The sequence below is a fragment of the Camelina sativa genome, chromosome 3 (genome assembly GCF_030686135.1).
Source record: "Camelina sativa cultivar CO46 ecotype springtype chromosome 3, ASM3068613v1".
NCBI lineage: Eukaryota > Viridiplantae > Streptophyta > Magnoliopsida > Brassicales > Brassicaceae > Camelina > Camelina sativa.
Genome location: NC_141882.1, coordinates 23,597,780 through 23,619,338, shown reverse-complemented (window position 1 = coordinate 23,619,338; position 21,559 = coordinate 23,597,780). Strand labels below are relative to the sequence as shown.

Here is a 21,559-nt window from a genome sequence, read left to right as displayed (position 1 = left end):
TTTTTTTGTGGGTTTTCTCCATTATCTCTATTTAATCAAAACTCAACCACCAGATCTTCATTTTAGCGTTTGAACGTAATAAGTTCAGATTGTATGTTTCTTTGAGTTAATATCCATAGCAAAAACTAAAACTAATCCTGACATGTTCTTGCATCTGTTTATTTGTGAATCAGGAAGTTAAAAGAAGTCAGCCGATTTATGTGTATCGTGATCAACTGCTTAAGGCTGTGGAAGAGGATCATATAATTTAAGTTGAGCTCATGCCATTTTTGAAATCATCTAATAATAGACGAGAAGCTCACCATGACGACGGTTCCGGGCTTTGAAAATGGTCTTCAGCTGTGGTTTCAATCCACCCCCTGAACTGTTACCTTTTCGCCTGTCTTTACTTTTCTATTTTTAAATTCAGATACAATGTTGCATTAATTTGTACAACAGTCTTTCTTTTTGTGAATATAATTTAGGGAATTTGGCAAAAGTAACACAGAAAAAAATTATATTTAATTTGGTAACCATTATAACCATCAAAAAGTTATATAGGATATATTTTGTGTATTATTGACAATTTTATCCTTCTTACCATCACCCTTACACCACCATCACCAGCCACCGCCCACCACTCCAACCACCGCTCTGGCCAGCTACTACCCACCACCGTCCACCACTCCGACCACCGCTCCGACCAGTCACCGCCAGCCAGCCACCGCCGGCTAACCACCTCCGACCAACCACCTCTGGCCAGCCACCGCCGGCCAATCACCGCCGGCCAACCACCTCCGGCCTACCACCGTCGGCCACCATCTTCGGCTACCACCTCCGGCAATCATTTCCGGCCACCGGTCTCCAGTAACAGCCGCCAGTCACCACCGCCGGCCACCGATTCCGACAAACAACCACCATTGTCCTCCACCACTGCCTCATCCTAATCTTCTAATTTGTTTAAATAGAGTGTTATTTACTATTATAGTTTTTTTGTTTTGGTTATTGGGCTAATTCACCCTATAATTTAACATTCATACAAAAAACATGCATCAAAAAATATTTTATGTGCATATGCAGTGCCGGCTTAGATAGGGGACAAAGGGTACGACCGCCCCGAGTTAATACATTAAGGAGACAAATAATGTAAGATTAAAGGACACAAAAAAAAAAATAATGCAAGATAAAGGGGTACAAAAAAAAATAATGTAAGATAAATGGGCACAAAAAAAATAATGTAAGATAAAAGAGGCAAAAACAAAATTTGTAACACAAAAATAATTTCTTAAAATACTTTTTAACGATTTATTTTTACGAGTCAATAACCAAAAATACTCTTTATCTTCTATAATTATCTGAACCGGTTCCAACGTAGAATGAAAATAATTTTTTATAGTCTTATCAAGATTTTATATATTATCAAAATGAAATCCATACTTTTTTTTAACAAAAATTGCCCAGAGCCCCTAAAAATCTTGAGCCGGCACTGTGCATATGAATTCAATTCACAATGTCAAAACCTGGTTTACAAAATTTCTTTAACTGCTCGTTCAGGTATAAGTTACGTTTATTGCTCGTTCAGGTTGTTACAAAGATCTGAAACAATATTCTTGACATGATCAACAGTTGCATCGGTTGATAAGGGCTCCACCTCATCATATCTTTGTTCTGCTTGGAAACGAGGGCTCGAGTTCTTGAATTATTTGCTCTATTTCGTAAACTGCGGCGACATATGTGGTCTTGTGAAAGGTGTGGCTCTCTTGTGCGATGATGACGACATTTCTAATTCCGTCAAAGACATCATTTTATTTTGCCATGACGCTGTTATGTTCTAACAACTTGTTTTTTCATGTAGTGAGATGACGACGTTTCCAGTTCCGTCATAAACCCCATTATCTTGTGCCACGACGCCATGTTGTTCCAATAACTTGTTCACATGTCCCAAGACAATGGCGTTATGACGTAGCGACATTGCTTTTGTGAATGAAATCGGTTCTTCACCAATGTGGTCATATCCCTCTACGCCTTCGGGTTTGATACTGCGTCGTTTGATAGGCAACTCACTCACGTAATTTGTTTTCATGATCAAGAATAGGATTCTATGTTTTCTGTTGAATAAAGGCTTTTGCTGTTTAAGCGTGGATACTAGATGAACCGTTACTTAATAAGAGAACAAAAGAATCATCTTGGACCTTTCTTCAAATTTCTATATCCACCAATTGAATGTTGCTCTTAAGAGGCACATAATCTAATTGATCAAACACTTATATCACTTGCGAGAAGATTTGAACAGTTTTAGAAGTGTGGACAAACATTTGATTTTTATTGTACAGTAAAACTTCTCTAAATTAATAATGTTGAAACCATGAAATTTTATAAATTTACAGAGATATTAATTTATCTTAAAGTGTAAATTAATAATTATAAACTTGTAAATATATTTTAAATTGTTTAAATTCTGAATTGAGACAATTTTAACAAAATAAGATTAGATTTTTGTATGTTATAAATTTTATGATTTTGGAATTGACAATAAATTACAAATACTATAGACAAATTCATTTATACAAATGACATACATGAATTCAAGTTTGTGAATAATATTATCAATTATCGTATATTAATAGTCTATTAAACTATCAAAATGAAAATGATGCACATCTAGAAAACTTGAAAAACGTTACCTATTTTTATGACACCGTATAAAGTATTTTCTATCATTATAGTTTGAAAAAACAACATAACAATTGTTTTCTAGATATGAACTATAAGAGAAACTATAAAATTTTAAAGCATACATTATGAAATATATCAATACACATATAAATTTACATGATTATTAATTTATACTCTTATTGGGACCAACAAAATTTATTAATTGTAGGTTTATAGCGTTTACTAATTTATAAAGTTTTAATTTATAGAGGTTTTACAATATATAATTTGGAGGCAATTACATTTAGTGAGTAATGATAGGTGAATGACATTGTGTATCAATTTTGAAGATTATAAAAACATAGGAATGACAAAAAATGTTTTCGGAATAATTTAAGTTGTAAGCTTAAACTTCTTAAAAATAACTTTATGTAAGTCAACTACAAAAAAAGCCATCAAAATAACCGCAAGAAGCTTTCAAACCTTATGGATTGCTTATTAAATATTTTTGATGATTTTAGTTTCACTTGTTTTTTTTTTCTTTTTGTCAACCATTAGGCCACAACTGGCCGGCCTATTAGCCAAATTTCTACATTCGTAGGAATCGGGACTCGATCCCGGTTGTGATGGTGCCTTCTACAAATGGACTTACCTCCTGCCACTGCACTAAGGTCAATTCACTATTTCACTTGTTTTTTGCCGAATATTTTTGTAGTGATTAAGAAATTTTATTTTTTACCAAAGTATATGACCAAAAACAAAATTTAAATAATCTGGTTATTTTCTCAAGGTGAAGACAGTTTTAATACCAAAATTAGAGTTTAGGAAAAAAACATTATAAGAAATAAATTTTGGTGAAGAGATATAATTTATCAGTTTTATCATTACTATTTTATATAGAATTTCAGATAATCATTTTATAATCATTTATTAAAGATACCAAAGATCATGATTATTAAACAAGACTGTGAAAACCATGTCACCACAACACAAAAGAAAACTGACATCAAAATCATCTCACCATGAGTTTACATAGTAAATAAATATACTATGGCGTTCAAAAACAAAAAGAAATTAATATACTATGATTTTAGTTTACAATGGGTTATCACATAATTCTCCAAACATATATAAAAAAAAAAAGTAACCAAAATATAATACAAAAAACTTATCAAAAATACCTTAATGTAAGATACTAAAATTCAATTCAAAATGAACAGTTTATTTATAAACTTCGCCATTTTAACTTTTATCGGTCTAAAATACATATATATTATTATATAAAAAATTATTTGTCTAAAATATATGTTTTAATTCTCATCTTTCTACACTTTTTTCGTTAATCAATCTTTCAAATCTATATATTCTTTTTTTTTGTCAACAAAAGATTAGCAAATCTATATATTTCCTCTATAAAATACCGTAGTAACAGTTGTGTACCAAGTTTTGTCATATGAAACAAAAGCTTTTACACTTTTCTACCGCTTTGCACCAAAAAAAAAACACTTTTCTACCAATCAGGAAAAAAAGAAATCACTGAACTTTTTGTCAAGAAAACTAGTTTGGTGTAAAGGTTTTCTTGCTCTATTCATCGGCGGGTAGAACCCTTTATATACATATACATACATATAAACCTAAATACTTACAGATATTGCATAACTAGACTTAGACAATATAAATATTACATAGACACACATATATCTCTCAATTTGGACCATCAAACTCTTGCCATGTTGGAGTATGAAGATCACAAATACCCGACTTGCCATGAAACTCATCAAACTCTTTGCGACCAAGTGCTTTAGTAAGAATATCAGCAAGCTTTTCTTTAGTGCCAACATATTGAGGGGCAATAACACCATGGAGGATCTCATCACGAATAAAATGACAATCAGTCTCAATATACTTCGTTCGTTCGTGAAAAACCGGATTCTTACTAATATGAATAGCCGACTGATTGTCACAATGAAGTGGGATCGGATATGAAGAATCAACAACAAGGAATAAGAAGCTCCCGTAACCAGAGAAGTTCACACACTTTTCCGCCATCGAACGATATTCAGCCTCCGCCAAAGACCGCAAAACCACATCCTGTTTCCGTGTGCGCCAAGAAACCGGAGAGCCACCGAGCTGAATAAACCAAGCCGTTAGCGAGCGACGACTAAGTGAAAAACCAGCATAGTCGGCATCACACCAGGTCGTAATACGAATATCTGCACCAGCACGCAAGAGAATGCCTTGTCCTGGATTATTCTTCAAATAACGAACCACACGAAGCGCAACTTCCCAATGAAGCTCCTGGGGAGCATGCATAAATTGTGATAGCATATGAATAGCATAAGAGATATCTGGGCGCGTCACACTTAGATAAATAAGTCTGCCCACTAATCGACGATACATCAAAGGATCTGGAAGAACTGTCCCACCAGCTTGCGCGAGGTGATGGTCTTGCTCAAGAGGATGAGATACCGGTCTGGCACCAAGCAAACCCGAGTCACAAATGATATCAAGCGTATACTTCCATTGACACAAGTACATGCCTTCAGAATTTCAAGTCACTTCAATGCCTAAGAAGTATTTCGACCAAGATCTCATATGAAAACATGAACTTAAATATGTCTTGAAACCAGCGATAATCTGTGGAGAACTGCCAGTAACAATGAGATCATCAACGTATACAAGAACATGAATCCGTGTATCCGCATCTGCAAAAGTGAAAAAAGAGTAGTCCTTCACACATTGTCGAAAACCATAGTCTTTCAAAGCCGTAGAGAGCTTGGCGAACCAACATCAGGGCGCCTGACGTAGACCATAAAGAGACTTATGTACACGACAAACCTGTGTCTTATCATCAGTTTGAAACCCCGGAGGAAACCGAATATACACTTCTTCGTCTAAGTCCCCATGTAAGAAGGCATTGTGTACATCCATTTGATGAACCTCCCAAGCACGAGAAACAACAACTTCAAGAAAAGAATGAACTGTAGTCATCTTGCAAACATGTGCAAATGTCTCATTATAATTCAAACCCTCTGTTTGATTATTTCCAAGAACGACCAATTGGGCCTTATACCGTTCAAGCGCCCCGTCCGACCGATATTTCAAAGTAAAAACCCATTTACAACCCAAAGCTTTCTTTCCCGGAGGAAGAGTCTCGACAGTCCAAGTGCCCTGATCCTTAAGTGCATCAACCTCCACACGGACCGCATTTTGCCAATTTTCATCAAGAAACGCTTCAGCATGTGTTTTTGGAATAACACCGGCAGTTATAGCCGCGAGAAAGGTGCGATGGTGCTATGAAAACTAAGAACAATCCACATAAGAATCAATGGAAATCACCATCAGATTCAACCTGTGCCGTGTTAATGACATAATCATGAAGTTTAGTGGGGACAAACTTTTGTCGGCAACCTCTGCCCATGGGAATCACGTCTTCAACATTATCCGACTCCGACTCGGTCGGAGACGGAGAGCCCGGAACAGAGGATGGAGACAAAGTTGGTTGCGGAGTAGACTCTACAACAGTATCCGTATGTCGTGCAACCAAATCCGCACCCAGTTCACTGGAACCATAGCCGAGGGTAGAGTGGGAGAGGAACGAACTCGACGAATTAAATAGAAAAACTCATCACAACAATAAGTATCCTCGTCGGGTTGAAAGGTCATAGGAGAAGAAGATACCAACGGAGGCGGGTCAGTACTCTTAGAAGGTGTGACAAAATATGGGAACTCTGTTTCCATGAATATGACATCGCAAGAAACAAAAATCATACCACTAGCCAGATTATAAACCTTCCAACCCTTTTTCCCAAAAAGATAACCAAGAAAAATCGACTTATTGCTTCTACATGCAAACTTTTCACCATCCCGGCGTTGATCATGGACGTAACATAAGCAGCCAAACACCCAAATGTGAGTCATTGGTGGTGGTCGATCATATAACATCTCGAAGGGAGTCTTCCCATTGAGAACCGCAATCGGTGTGCGGTTAATCAAGTAACCCGCAGTTAATGCACAAAAACTCCAAAATTCCACGGGCAGAGCAGCTTGGAAACATAAAGCCCACACAACGTTTAGTATATGCCGATGCTTGCGCTCTACGCGACCGTTCTGTTGGGGTGTCCCAACACAAGAAGTCTCATGAATGATTCCTTTTTCATGAAAGAAACCACTAAGAGAAAGAAACTCTCATCCATTATCACTCTGAATTGTCTTAATCTTCTTATCAAATTGCCGCTCAACAAGAGAGACAAAGTCACATAGTGTAGAAGTTGTATGTGATTTAGATTGCAACAAATAAAGCCATACGGCCTGTGAGTAATCGTCAACTATGGTGAGAAAAAATCTTGACCCACAAATTGTTGTAGTATGGTAAGGACCCCATAGATCACAGTGAATCAATTCAAAAACCGTTGATGTCTTATTAATATTCAAAGGGAAAGAATCACGATTTTGCTTAGCGCGTATACAAACGTCACAAGACTTTGAATCAAAACCACAACTACTAGAATTATTATTAGATAATTTCAACATCTCCATTGCTTTAGATGAGGGGTGTCCCAAACGTCGATGCCACAAATCATCAGTTTTCTGGTCCAAGATTTGTGTCACCACCGCTACTTCCACTCCTCGAAAGAAATAGAGTCCATTCACGAGCTCACCGACTCCAATCAGCATATGTGTGATGCGGTCCTGAACAACACAAAGTCTATCAGAGATCTGAAAGATACATCCCCTCTCGCTAGTGACTTGAGAAACTGAAATAAGATGGCATTGAAGACTATCCACAAAGAACACATTCGACAATTGCAATTGAGAGCCCAAACACACATTTCCCTTTATAGTTGCCACAGTAAACCGTCCGTCCGGTAACTTGATATAAACCGAGAGCATATCACAAACTTCAACAAGGAACTCAATGCTTCTCGTAGACTATCTACAATGGTTACTTATTTACAACACCCACTTTTTCTCTTTTAACACTCCACATCATCTTCTCTCTATTCCACATCATTATTCAAATCCACATAACTTCTACTCTCTACAATGGTTTTGTTTAATAAAATTACAACACCTTACCCCACTATTTTTATTTCATATTTTTCATTTTAGATATGTTTATATATTTTGTAATTACATATTATTAATCACCGTTAATATCAAACTAAAATTAAGTTAGTAAAAATTAAATAATTAAAAAAAAAATTGTTTTAATAATTTTTGTTATTTGATATATTAAATTTTTTACAAATAATAAAAACGAGAAATAGAAATAATCATTACTAAAACACATACAGTGAACATAATTTTGCTCAGTTGTCTATTTGGGACTTCTCCGACGAGCAGGAGTTGAATCTTCTGCATCTGGAATGGCTTCATGAATACCGCTAATACCACCAAGAGCCATTTGTGTAGAAAACACGGGAAAATCAGCTGCTCCAACATTCGAATCAGTTTCATTACCCGTTGGATTAGAAGAATAAGGAGGTGCTTGAGATGGATAAGACATCATCGATCCATGATATGGATGATAGTTTGGAACAGCTGACGGCATGAAGAAATTTGGTGGATAACCATAATTTGGGTGTTGGGATTGGTTGGGAGATTGATTTTGAAACTGATAACTGTTGGGATTTGGGTAGTTGAAAGGTTAATTAGAAGAATTTTGGGTGTTGAAAGGGTTATTGTTTGGATCCATTTAGATAAATGGATATTTATAGCTAAAACAAAAGTTTATTGGAGACTAATTTTTCTTTTTCTTTTTTATCTAAGGACGAGTTTTTTTTCTATGTCCAAGTCAAATGGAAGTAGTCTCAATTTATAGAGAATGAAAATAATAAATTTTGATATAAATTTTGATATATTTATTTATAAATTTTATGAAATAATTGAAGTTATATAATTGAGATGAAAAAAAAACATAAAAATCAATCCACCCAATTAAAATACAACACTTGTCACATTTATTTTCTTCCTTCTACTTTCACGGGTGTTGATAATTATCAACACAAAATTTGCCACATCAGTCACTTTTCGTTTACCACAAACCATTGTAGTGGAAATATTTTTTCAACAGTTGTAATATAGTTTACAACAGACCATTGTAACTAGTCTCATGTGATTAGAAGCCTCTGTATCAATAACCCATGATTCGATAAAATACTTACCTGAGATTCGTTCACGTGTGTCTGACTTTCGTTCGTTAAGCTTCTTCAAAGATTCCCATTCTTGGTCACTTAAGCCAATGCTTCCGAACGATCAGCCTCTGTGATAACCAAATTAGCAACTGCAGATGGTTTAGCAAGTACCACCTGGTTGGCATGAGCTGGTTTGACGCTCTTGGATGGCAAAGACAGAGCTCTACGTCGTTCAACAGGAGAACTACTCGAGCTTCCCGATTGTGTGGTTGGGAGCTTCGAGCCATTCGACCGAGGACGATCACCCCACCACCAAGGATAGCCAATCTTCCGAAAACATTTGGCAGCAAAATGTCCAGTTCGTCCACAACTAGTACAAACCGCAGCTGGATCACGAAGCACACTCTGTTGACGAGAACGAACCAAAGTCTGTACCGCAAAACTCGCACCTTCGTTTCGTTCTTCCAGCACACGGCTCCCTCTCTTAGACTCCTCATCCTGAGTCACAACCTGATATGCCTCATCAAGAGAAGGCAATGGATCACGAGATAGGAGAGAGGATTTCACCGCATCAAACAAGGATTCATCCAAACCCATAAGAAACTGGTGAATTTTATCCTCCTCACGCTCCTTTGCAATCTCTTCCACGGTCTTAGCTCTCTGAAAATCCGCAAGACTCGTCCACAGTTTGGTAAGCTTCCCATAATATGCTTCCACAGCTGTACCTTTCTGCTGACAATTGGCTAGCTCTGTTTTGAGTTGCTGAACCCTTTGCCCGATCAACACTGAGAAACGCTTTTGTATATGCATCCACAGATCACAAGCGATTTCATGGTGAGACAACGAAATGCTCAAATCCGGCGCCACCGTAAGCTTGATCCACGAAACCACCATGGCGTTATTTGCCCACCATTCCTCAAGATCATCCGAGTCATCACTCGGTTTGAGAATCGATCCATCCGCAAAACCAAAATTCTTTCTTGCTTGAAGGGAAAGACGTAGATTCAACACCCATTCATCATAGTTGGGTCCTCGCAATTGTGGCTGCGAGATGATAGATCCGGGGTTATCCCCAAATGAGAGATCATAAGGATCAATTCTCCGACGTGTAGATTCAGGACGAGTAGATGTCATGGTTGAGGTAGGTTTAGTAACAGATTCTTCTGTCATCTTCGAGAGAATATAGAGAGTATATCGATTAGAATAGATCGAGATACTTAGGGCAAAGAAAGATAGAAAAACAGAGCAAAGATATAAAAGAGCTAAAGATTGTAAAACCTAAAATTTTAGATATTGCTCTCATACCATGTCAAGAAAACTAGTTTGGTGTAAAAGGTTTTCTTACTCTATTCATCAGCGGGTAGAACCATAATATACATATGCAGACAATTAAACCTAAGTACTTACAGATATTGCATAACTAGACTTAGTCAATCCCCTATATATTAATAGAGAAGCATTCTCAAGAAAATGTTGATGTGTCGTCGTTAGAGAGCTCGGAACACCAATGAATTTATTGTCTTCATTTTTATAGATATTTACACATAATTGCTATTGAATGATTAAGGAATATTCTTTTACAATTAATTAAAAAAATTCAATTTAAAATTAATTTTAATCATTTTTATAACATAATTAATTATTAAAATATAAAATCATTAGATCTAAAACGTTTTCAAAACCGGAATTTATTCACCTATTAAAAAAATTGATTACTATTCACATATTTAAAGTATCCAAAATAAAATTATCACAATAATCATTATTACAGGGAATTGACTTATTTAATATCATTGGTAGAATATTTCACGGGTGAAACATATTCTTACACAAAATAAAAGAAATTTTTTAAAAAATAAAAAATCATGCATAGATTAAGAAAGAGGTTATACATATATTTAACTGATATATAATAATTTGATTTAAACATATTTTCAAGGGTTATATATATATTTTTACATAATTTAGATACTAAAAAAATAAATTTAAACATAATTCTAATTTTATCTGCATATATTTATTCGGTACTATGTGTGGAGTTTTACCTAATATAAAAATTATATGGACACATATATCTCTCGATACTTTTCCAAATCTATCTGCAGTTCAACATTTTTGTCCGAACAATACTTTATTTGGGGAGCCAAAAAAAAAAGTTAATATTTTGACCATTCAAAAAAAAAAAAAAACTTGTGATGGAGAAACCAAAGCAGGAAAATAACAAAACCAAAGCAAAGAAAATTCACAAAAGGCAAAGCTATCTTAGAGAATCCGAGCTGGCAAATCCCTCGGCACCATCATGTGGATGATAGTACTGCCACGTATACAATTACTTATCCACGTGTCATCTGTCCGAAGGCATTCTCAGATCGCGGGCAAAATCCAAACTCTTATCATCAAAAAAATCTCAATTTAATAAAAAGATAAAATTCTCATAGCGTTTCTCTAATCTATTGTCTTCTTCCTTCTCTCTCCGGTGACGCCATGAACGCCGCCGTGTTTAGTGCTTCTGCTTTATCTCTTCCTATCTCCTTCTCTAAAACCAGATCATCTTATCTCTCTAGAAAGAAGGTAACTTTACTCTTCTTCTCCACTTGGGTTGTGAAATCATTGTCAAATTCTGGAATTTTGGGAATTGGGTTTAGTTATATTTGACGGTAGAGTGATTGTTTGATAGAAAAGGTTTGATCTTTAATTGGTTAAGTGATTTTTTTGGTTACAGGGAGTGAAAGGAGAGTTCAGGGTTTATGCTGTGTTTGGTGATGAGAGTGGATTAGTTGAGAAGAAGAGTCAGTGGAGACCTTTGTTTGATGTTGAGGATCCTAGATCAAAAGCTCCTCCTTATAAAGGCAAGTTCTTGGATGTTAACCAAGCGATTGAAGTTGCTAGATTCGATATTCAATACTTGGATTGGCGTGCTCGTCAAGATCTTCTTACCATTATGATTCTTCATGACAAGGTTTGTTTCTTCCTTGAACTTCTTCTGCATTGACCTCTTTTGAGCTTACTTAGGTCTATCTAGTTTGTAAAGTTGCGTTTCTTGAGCTTATGATAAGAATAGAGCTATGAAATAGCTGTAGTTTGCTACATTTAGTCCTAGGCTAGATATAGTTGGCGTTTAGCTAAGACTAGCTCATTATTGCTTTATGGGATTTGATGCTATGTTTGTGTCAGGTGGTAGATGTACTAAATCCCCTAGCTCGTGAGTACAAGTCCATCGGTACTGTGAAGAAAGAACTAGCTGGATTGCAGGAAGAACTATCAAAAGCACACCAACAGGTTCTTAAGAATGCTATTCTCTGAAAATTAGCTTTTTAGTGAGGGCTCCTCTTCAGGCTTATTTCGAACTCTTTTTTCAAAACGAAACAGGTTCATATATCTGAAGCAAGGGTTTCAACTGCTTTAGACAAGTTAGCTCACATGGAAGAACTGGTAAATGATAGGTTGTTACCTGGCAGAGTTGTAACGGATTTAGATAAACCCTCCTCTTCAACCTCTACTTCTACTATCGAGTTAGACAGGGAAAAGACAAACACTGGTGCTAAGAGCTTGAATGTTTCTGGTCCGGTTCCGCCTTATAGTCCAAACTTGAAGAATTTTTGGTATCCGGTCGCTTTCACTGCAGATCTCAAGCATGACACAATGGTATAATGCTAGTTCTTGCCTGATTTCTGTCTTTATTTATTTACAAGCTTCTGACAAATGCTATTGTTTATGTCTCAAGGTGCCAATTGAATGCTTTGAGCAACCATGGGTTATCTTTAGAGGTGAAGATGGGAAACCAGGATGTGTACGGAATACATGTGCACATAGAGCGTGTCCGCTTGATCTTGGCACAGTAAACGAAGGGCGTATTCAATGTCCTTACCATGGTTAGTAACTCATTCTCTACACATGGTTGACAACAAGTGAAAAACCACATGTAGTATCTTATTAGATGTGACCTTGTAGGATGGGAATACTCAACCGATGGAGAATGTAAGAAGATGCCATCTACAAAGCTACTGAAGGTGAAGATCAAGTCGTTGCCTTGTCTTGAACAAGAAGGTATGATATGGATCTGGCCTGGCAGTGATCCACCTACACCTACAATTCCTTCTTTACAACCTCCATCAGGGTTTGTAATCCATGCTGAGGTAATTCTTACATTTTAAGCATCTCTCCAATCCAATCAACTCATATCTATGTGTCATTTTCTCATTTGATCTCTGATAAACTCCCAGCTTGTAATGGAACTTCCGGTGGAACACGGGTTGCTCTTAGATAATCTATTGGATCTTGCGCATGCCCCATTCACTCACACATCCACTTTTGCTAAAGGCTGGAGTGTCCCAAGGTTTGTTTTAACTCTTATTACTCTTTTCAGCATTAAGATAAATCTGTTTTAACTGTGTACTCGTTTTAAGCTTTTTGTTTCTGCACCTGCAGTTTGGTGAAGTTCTTAACGCCTTCCTCGGGTCTCCAAGGGTACTGGGATCCGTATCCAATCGATATGGAATTTAAACCGCCTTGTATTGTGCTATCGACAATAGGGATCTCCAAACCAGGGAAACTAGAAGGGAAAAGTACAAAGCAGTGTGCAACACATCTTCATCAACTCCATGTCTGTTTACCTTCTTCCAAAAACAAGACAAGACTTCTATACCGAATGTCACTGGACTTTGCTCCTATTTTGAAGAATCTTCCATTCATGGAACACCTCTGGAGACATTTCGCTGAACAGGTAAAATACAGCGCAAATGAATCGATCATCTCATCGTGGCATTCCTGTATCTTAAGTTACCATTTCTATGTTTCCAGGTCTTAAACGAAGATCTACGGCTGGTTCTAGGACAGCAAGAACGGATGTTGAATGGTGCAAACATATGGAACTTACCAGTTGCTTATGACAAGCTAGGAGTTCGGTATAGACTATGGAGGAACGCGGTAGATCGTGGCGACGAGAAACTACCGTTCTCTGACTAACTGATACTGAAGGAAAAAAAAAATTCTAATGTTTTAGCAAACGTTGGAAGTTTTAGCAACTTCACATTCACCAGCAAACCTCTCAAGAAAAGTTCAGGTTGTTATCTGGTTCGTTCTCGCCGCAGAGAAAGCTTAACCAAGTACCCGGGGTCTGTGGATTCATCTAGAAGAAGTTGATGAAACAAACAACTTTTGGTTAGATAAGAAAAGTAAAAAACATGCACTGTAAATCCAAAGGAAATAATATTGTTATTTATTTTTCCCTGTGTACAGCTCACTCTCTTATGAGAAATTGAATATCAAGTTTTTCCCATAAACACTCTCATGCCTTCCAACTTCCAAGAATCATTTGCTTAATTTGTAACTATCTAAATTTGTATATACGAAAGACAAAAAGTTACATGTATGTAGTGGTTATGATTTTAAAGAACAGAACACAACTCTCATAGACTTAGCAAATTAAACATGCATGTAAAGTTACCAAGACATCTTGAGAGATAAAAGGTAAGTACAAGTATTTTAAACAGAACAAAGTTACAGAGCAGAGCCACAAAAGGGGCAGAAACGGAAATCAGGCTCCACGACACGATCACAGAAGCGGCACATAGCTAGAGAAGACACTGGTGGCGGTGAAGACAGTGACTGAGGGAAGAACAGATCGCAGTCTTTACAATGAAGTAGAGGATCTTTGCCAGGCCATCGCCAGACAGGAACGAAGAAGAGTTTCAAGACTTTGTCGTAATCGACCAAATCGGCTTCAGAGCCGCATCTTATGCATGTTCCGGCGCTGGATTTAAGCACCTGTCTCACTTGTTGCCCTAACCCACCAACGAAGAAGAAGAACATATTTTTTTAATCAGCTCTTAAGGGTTCTCACCAAAATTGTCGGTTTATGATTTCGAATCAAAGGTGATAACACGAGTTTTTATTTTGCCTTTGTTGTTGTTGTTCTAGTGGTTTCTAGTCGAGGCACGATGAATATAAAATTCTTTTACCCTTTTTTTTTTATTATTTAATGGTTTTACTCTTACATTTTCTGAGTTCCGACAATAGTGCAAAATTTTGTTTTGGAAAAATAAGAATTTCATTTTCTTTTTGTAAAACAGAATTTGATATTATTTTATGTTTTAAATATTAACAATAATCTATATATATATATTTTAGTGAAAAATATTTTTAATAACATTAATTTAAAGTTTTCTTCCAAAGTTCAAACATACATTCATTCAAATGTTCTAAAAAATACCATTTCTAAATATAAAAATTATTATTGAGAAATAGCAAAACTAGTACTTAATCTCATCATGTTCCATACTCTCCAATGATTCATCACTTCTGGTACTCTATTGTCTGCGGTGTTTCATTGTGTCTGATGATCTATCATCCTCGGTGCTTTATCGTCTACGGTGTTCCATCGTCTTTGGTGTTCCATCATTTTTGGTGCTTCATCTTGTGTTTATGACGTTGTTCACCTTTATCTTCCTCTGATGCATAAGATTTAGAATTTGAAGAGTTGAGAGATTTTGCAAAATCGAAGAATTTGAAGATCGAAGATGGTATAAGATTCAAAATTGTCACCAATTGCAGAAGTCGTCTCAGATGACCACGTTGCAGTGGAACACCACTTGTGCGATTCTCTTTCGTCATCCATCATCTTCTCTCTCTCTCCTTTCAAATTATTTCAATTTTCTACTAATTACCGCATGATTAGATTAATTCTGAACAAAAAACACATCCTGGAGATAAGATTGTAGGATCCAGACCGAAACCTCTACTGCACATTTCACAAAGTGGTCGGACATTCAACGGAGCAATGTAGGCATCTCAAGGAGATTTCCTCGAGAATTTTAAAAAAGGGAAGTAGAGGTTGAGTTCCGTCCTAAAGGGCCAATGAGGGGAAGGAATCGACGAAATTTCCAAAATCAAAGGAAGCACATCTTTCGCATCATCGAAGAACAGTATAATCTGATGGAGGACCAGCCTGCGGGGCCAAATGCTGAGCAAAAAAATCCAGATCCAACTAGCCCACAATGGAGGAACCACAAAAGCCGACTTAATCAGGAGCAGCCTGCGGCAAAAAAGGCAAATTAACATGATTATGGGAGGACTTCAAGACTGCAACGACTTGCTCAGATCAATTTGGAAGCAAAAGCGACAAGTTTTTCACATCCAAAACTGCCCAATTAACGAGCGAGAGGAAGATGTCACAATCTCTTTCACTGGCCATGATTACCAAGGAATACAACATCCACACAATGATACTCTAGTCGTCCAGATCAATATCGAAAGTTTTGATTTGGGAAAGGTACTCATTGATATCGGAAGCTCGGTTAATTTAATATTCCAAAAAACATTAGAGCAAATGCAAATCAACGAGGGTGAGATTAAGCCTAACACCAGACCCCTAACCAGCTTCAACTTAAAGGCCGAGCTAAAGGTCAGAAAGATCAAGTGGGTAGTAGAAGCTTGAGATTTATCCCGCTTAACTAAATTTCTAGTCGTAGACACACCACCAATCTATAGCGTGATCCTTGGTACTCCTTAGTTGAACACCGCACGAGCAGTTTGATCGACTTACCACCATTGCGTAAAATTCTCAGTGTCTAGCAAAAATATTTACACCTTATACGGAAGCCAGCGGGAGGCAAGACATGCTTTGCAATTGAAAATAAACACCGAATGAGCAAGGAACAATTGGAGTCGAGAGATATGACGCATGAGCCACTCAAAAGATATATGCTAGCAATTGTAAAAAAACATTGCAAGTTTCCATCAACGAGTTGGACCCTACTCGCTGCGTAGCGATCAGGAAAAGACTTAAACAAATTATAAAGCTGACCTCATTAAACTCCTCAAGGAACACTCATCAATCTTCGTGTGGTCATTATCGGATATGGTGGGCATCAGTAAGGACGTAACGAGCCACATGCTTAATGTTGATCCCACCTTCAAACCAATCTGGCTGAAGAGAAGGAAGCTAGGACCAGAACAAGCACAGGCCGTTAACGACGAGGGGAATGATTGTTAAGCTAAGCAGATCATCGAAGTCTAGTATCCAGATTAGCTCGCCAACCCGGTAGTCTTCAAAAAGAAAAATGGTAAGTAGCGTGCGTAGAGTTCACTGACCTTAATAAAGCTTGTGGATCTTTCCTTTGCCTCATATTGATAGACTCATGGAAGCAACTGCGGGGCACCAACTCCTTTCCTTTATGGATGCCTTCTCAGTTTACAACCAAATCGTCATGCATCCCGATGACCGAGAAAAGGCAGCCATCATAACCAATCGAGTCACCTACTGTTGCAAGGTAATGTCATTCAGATTAAAGAACGTAGGAGCGACCTACCAATGAATCGTCAATCAAATGTTTGCCGATCTCCAAGGAACTACCATGGAGGTATATATCGACGATATGCTTGTCAAATGAAACAATCAGACCTGTTTTAAAAAAATATAATAATATAGTTAAATATCCCGTAATATTTAATTATAAACCAACTAATAAACCAACAACAACCCAACATACAGAATGGAAGACATATCAAACCAACTCCAATATATTAATATACAATACCAATCATAACCAATATAAACCAGCAACCTAGCATACTTCTAACAAGGTTCCAACAACAAAATAACATAAACACATAACAACAACCAAGACACTAGATCATCATCCACCTCATCGCCATGATTCCACTCTACACAATGAGATGCGTGAGTATTCACAGAAATATCCAGTGAGGCGATCCTCCCATCTATGAGTTATACACACAAGCAAATCAAAAGTACAAATACAAATAAAATATAACAAACCATTCATTAAATAGAATACCTAATAACACAAGTCATACAACCCAATCGCTTAGATAAGTTCATGGTCATGCACTCACCTTAACAAGCTAATTCTAACAAAAAATAAAACCAGGAGAGACTCTCCTCGCATCTTAAACTATCCAGAAACGCCCTACAACCAAAAGCAACCTTGAAGCAAACTGGACAGAAACATCAGAAACAGTCTCAAAGACGAAACCTTAAAATAAAAACTAACTGTTAAGTATCATATCCCTTCGTTGAAAAGCTAGCCCTAGACGTCACGAAGCTTCCAACAAAATCTTGTGCCGATCAGAAACCTGACGAGACCACGATCTCAGTTACAGTCTCCAATGGTCTCAACTCGCGTCTGAGAAAACGTGTCCCACAAACTGCCAATAACTCACAGATTTTAAACCCAAATTAACTTCTGTAAAAAGGAGAAGCTACGAAAAAGGCTTAGGTACAACTGTACCAAAAAAATCATTACCTTAGGAAACAATTTCAACAGTCGAACCCTCCCTCTCCCAAACCCTAATAGTTCTGTTTCTTTTTCTTCTCTCTAAAACAAAGCTTTGTTGATCTCCTTCTTCTCTTTCACACCAAATCGACCAAGAGGCCTCTTTTTCTTACAGACCAACAACGACAATCACAAAAGAAAAAGAGGCGTCATTCTCATGAAGAAAAAATAGGGCTTTTTGGTTTAATTAGATTAAACCAGGTTTATCTAAACCAAAACTAATTAACCACCCTTTGGTTTAATTAATAACTCAACTAGCTTAGTAAACCAACCAGAAATTAGACCAAATTCACTCTAATTCCCGATATAAACTCCAATATTTCATATTTTTTGGGACACGGGTGTTACATCAACTCTCTTGTCGAGACAGATCATGTTATCCAGCCAAATGTACATTCGCAGTGAAATCTGGAGAATTTTTCGCGATCACCAAACGATGCATCGAAGCAAATCTAAAATAGATCGCGGCAATTCTCGAGCTACATTCTCCCAGAAATAAGAAATAAGTCCAGTGTCTTATGGGACGGGTAGCTGCGTGTCATCGCTAGGTCGACCAAAGTGTTTGCTATTTTATTAACTACTGAAAGGGAACAAGGACTTTAAATAGGATGAGCGATGCGAAACAACCTTCTCCAAGTTGAAAAATTACCTAACAAGTCTATTATTTCACAGAACTAAATGAGAAAATAAAAGGCAAGGTGAAGTTTGGAGATGGCTCTTATGTCAATATAGAAGGAAAAAATTCAATCCTCTTTTAAGGTAAAACAGGTGAACAAAGGATTGTCACAAACATTTATTTTATTCCCAGCCTCAAGAGCAACATCCTACGTTTAGGACAAGCTACGGAAGTCGGCTGTGATGTCAGGATGAGATAATACTACTTGATGGTTCATGATCCAAGTGGGAGATTGCTAGTAAGAGTCAATCGAACTCAGAATAGGCTTTACAAAATAAACCTGAAAATTGATAAGCCTATATGCCTAAACTCAAGACTTGAGGATGAGACATGGAAATGGCATGCGAGCCTAGGACATGTAAGTTTTAAAACAACTAAAACTATGTCACAACAAGAGATGGTTCAAGGGTTGCCCAAAATCAGTGATGAGACTCGGATATGCGAGTCATGCTTAGTGGGAAAACAGATCGCCAAATTTTTCCAAGGAAAACCACTTTTCGAGCTTCCAAACCGTTAGAACTCTTACATGCTGACCTTTGTGGTCCGATTACACCACCAAACCTTGCTCATAACAGGTATGTATTTGTTATAGTTGACAATTTTTCAAGATACATGTGGTCTATCTTGATGAAGGAGAAGAGCGATGCATTCAGCATGTTCAAGGCATTTAAAAATCTAGTGGAGAAGGATCTAGGGAAGCAAATCATGATACTCAGAACTGATAGAGGAGGAGAGTTTAACTCCAAGAAGTTTCATGATTATTGTGAAACAAGTGGAATTAAGAGGCACCTAACGACACCATACACACCACAACAAAACAGAGTTGTGGAAAGAAGGAATCAAACACTAATGGAGATGACGAGGAGCACTGTCAAGGCAATGAAGGTACCTAATTATTTGTGGGGGGAAGCGATTAGAAACTCCACATACATAATTAAAAGGGTACCAACGAGAGCACTTGAGAATAAAACTCCTTACGAAAGCTTGTGTGAGAAGAAACCAAACTTAGAGCATCTAAGGGTGTTCGGTTGTCGAGCCTACTCAAAGATTAAAGCTACAAATCTAAAGAAATTGGATAATAGGTCACAGCCTCTAATGCATCTTGGAATCGAGCCTGGATCCAAAGCCTATAGGTTGTATAATCCAACTATAGGAAGAGTTATGGTGAGCCGTGATGTAGTGTTTAACAAAGCAACAAGCTGGAACTGGAATGAAACAACAAGCGGATAAGGTGGGAATCCAGAGATGTTTCACATGAGGTGGGGAGAAGTTAAAGATGCAGGAGATGGACCTGTAGTAGTCAACAATCAGGTTGAGAATGGTGAGGATAATGATCAAGAACAGGAGATTGATGACAACACGGGTAACCATGGTGCACAGAACAACGAAGAAGGAGTGAATGATGCAGGTCAAGAAGTTCAACCAGTTCTTCGACATTCAGCTCGTCAAAGTGTTAGACCAAGATACCTTAATGATTACGTTCTTCAAGCTGAGGAAGAATGTGAGAAGCTGCTACTATCACTTAACGAAGAACCGAGAAGTTTCAGAGAAACAAAGGGCATAAAAGAATGGATACAAGCTTGCAAAGAAGAAATTGAATCTATTCACAAGAACAACACTTGGGTTCTAGTTGACAAACCGATGAGACAAAAGTGATTGGTCTCAAGTCGATATTCAAAATCAAGAAGAATGTAGATGACACTATCAATAAATACAAGGCGAGGCTTGTAGCAAAAGGATATGCACAAGAATCTGACATAGATTTTGATGAGGTTTTTGCATCGGTTGCACGACTTGAAACCATTCGGTTACTAATTGCATTAGCAGCATCACATGGTTGGGAGATTCATCACTTAGCTGTGAAAACCGCGTTTCTACATGGAGAACTAAAGGAAGATGTTTATGTAGAACAGACTGAGGGATTTGAAGTGAAAGGGAAGGAACACAAGGTTTACAAACTTACAAAAGCATTGTATGGTTTGAAACAAGCTCCAAGAGCATGGAACACCAAGTTAGATCAGATCTTGAAAGCAATGGAGTTCAAGAAGTGCTCTAAGGAGACCTCCGTTTATTGAAAAGAAGATGGAGAATCACTTCTAATAGTTGCAATTTATGTTGATTATCTTTTCATAACAGGAAATACTCTTAAAGCCATAAAAGAATTCAAGATGGGGATGTCATCTAAGTTTGAGATGTCAGACCTTGGAAAACTCACTTACTATCTCGGCATCAAAGTTCATCAAGGAGAAAATGGAATCGAAATCAAGCATGAAGCTTATGGAAGAAGGATTTTAAGAGAAGTTGGCTTCAAAGGATGTAATTCAACAAAGATTCCTATGGAGTTTGGGCTAACGGTTTCAAAGGCTGAAAAGGAAGAAGAGATAGATCCTAAATGTTACAAAAGGGATGTGGTATGCCTAAGATACTTGCTACACACTCGACCAGACTTAACTTTCTCGATCAGTGTCACTAGTCGGTATATGCAGAGTCCTCGACACTCACATGGTGTTATAATGAAGCAGATAGTGGATCTGTGTCTTATGGTTTAAAATATGGTCGAGGAGGATCAAAGAAGATCCATGGTTACAGTGACAGTAGTCACAACATTGATCCAAATGATGGGAGAAGCACTATGGGTCAAATGTTTTACTTTGGATTGACACCAATCAGTTGGTGTTCACAAAAACAGGGGACAGTTTCTCTTTTGTCATGTGAAGCAGAGTACATGGCTGCAACGAAGGCAGCTAAACAAGCCATTTGGCTTCAAGACACTTTTGAGTGAGATCACCGGGAAAGAGATGGAGAAGATCACCATC

The 21,559-nt window shown here is 37.3% G+C and overlaps 2 protein-coding genes and 1 pseudogene across 3 annotated transcripts; 1 reads left to right on the top strand and 2 right to left on the bottom strand.

The window, feature by feature from the left end:
* Positions 1 to 8,663: 8,663 nt before the first annotated feature.
* LOC109130644 (uncharacterized) lies at positions 8,664 to 10,023 on the bottom strand (annotated as a pseudogene).
* Positions 10,024 to 10,872: 849 nt separating this feature from the next.
* LOC104777569 (chlorophyllide a oxygenase, chloroplastic) lies at positions 10,873 to 14,053 on the top strand. Of its 2 annotated transcripts, XM_010501841.3 has the most exons (9): positions 10,873 to 11,342; positions 11,494 to 11,730; positions 11,946 to 12,050; positions 12,141 to 12,416; positions 12,496 to 12,643; positions 12,723 to 12,907; positions 12,995 to 13,107; positions 13,200 to 13,494; positions 13,572 to 14,053. In XM_010501841.3, exons 1-9 carry the CDS (start codon positions 11,256 to 11,258, stop codon positions 13,734 to 13,736), a joined length of 1,611 nt encoding a protein of 536 aa, XP_010500143.1. In that variant the 5' UTR covers positions 10,873 to 11,255; the 3' UTR covers positions 13,737 to 14,053. The 2 variants fall into 2 exon arrangements, with proteins under 2 accessions (XP_010500143.1, XP_087362814.1); XM_087506688.1 differs by having other exon boundaries at positions 10,964 to 11,342; positions 13,200 to 13,800.
* Positions 14,054 to 14,156: 103 nt separating this feature from the next.
* On the bottom strand, positions 14,157 to 14,734 carry LOC104777568 (uncharacterized). Its single transcript, XM_010501840.3, has one exon. It carries the CDS (start codon positions 14,580 to 14,582, stop codon positions 14,271 to 14,273), a length of 312 nt encoding a protein of 103 aa, XP_010500142.1. The 5' UTR covers positions 14,583 to 14,734; the 3' UTR covers positions 14,157 to 14,270.
* Between the last annotated feature and the right edge of the window lie 6,825 nt (positions 14,735 to 21,559).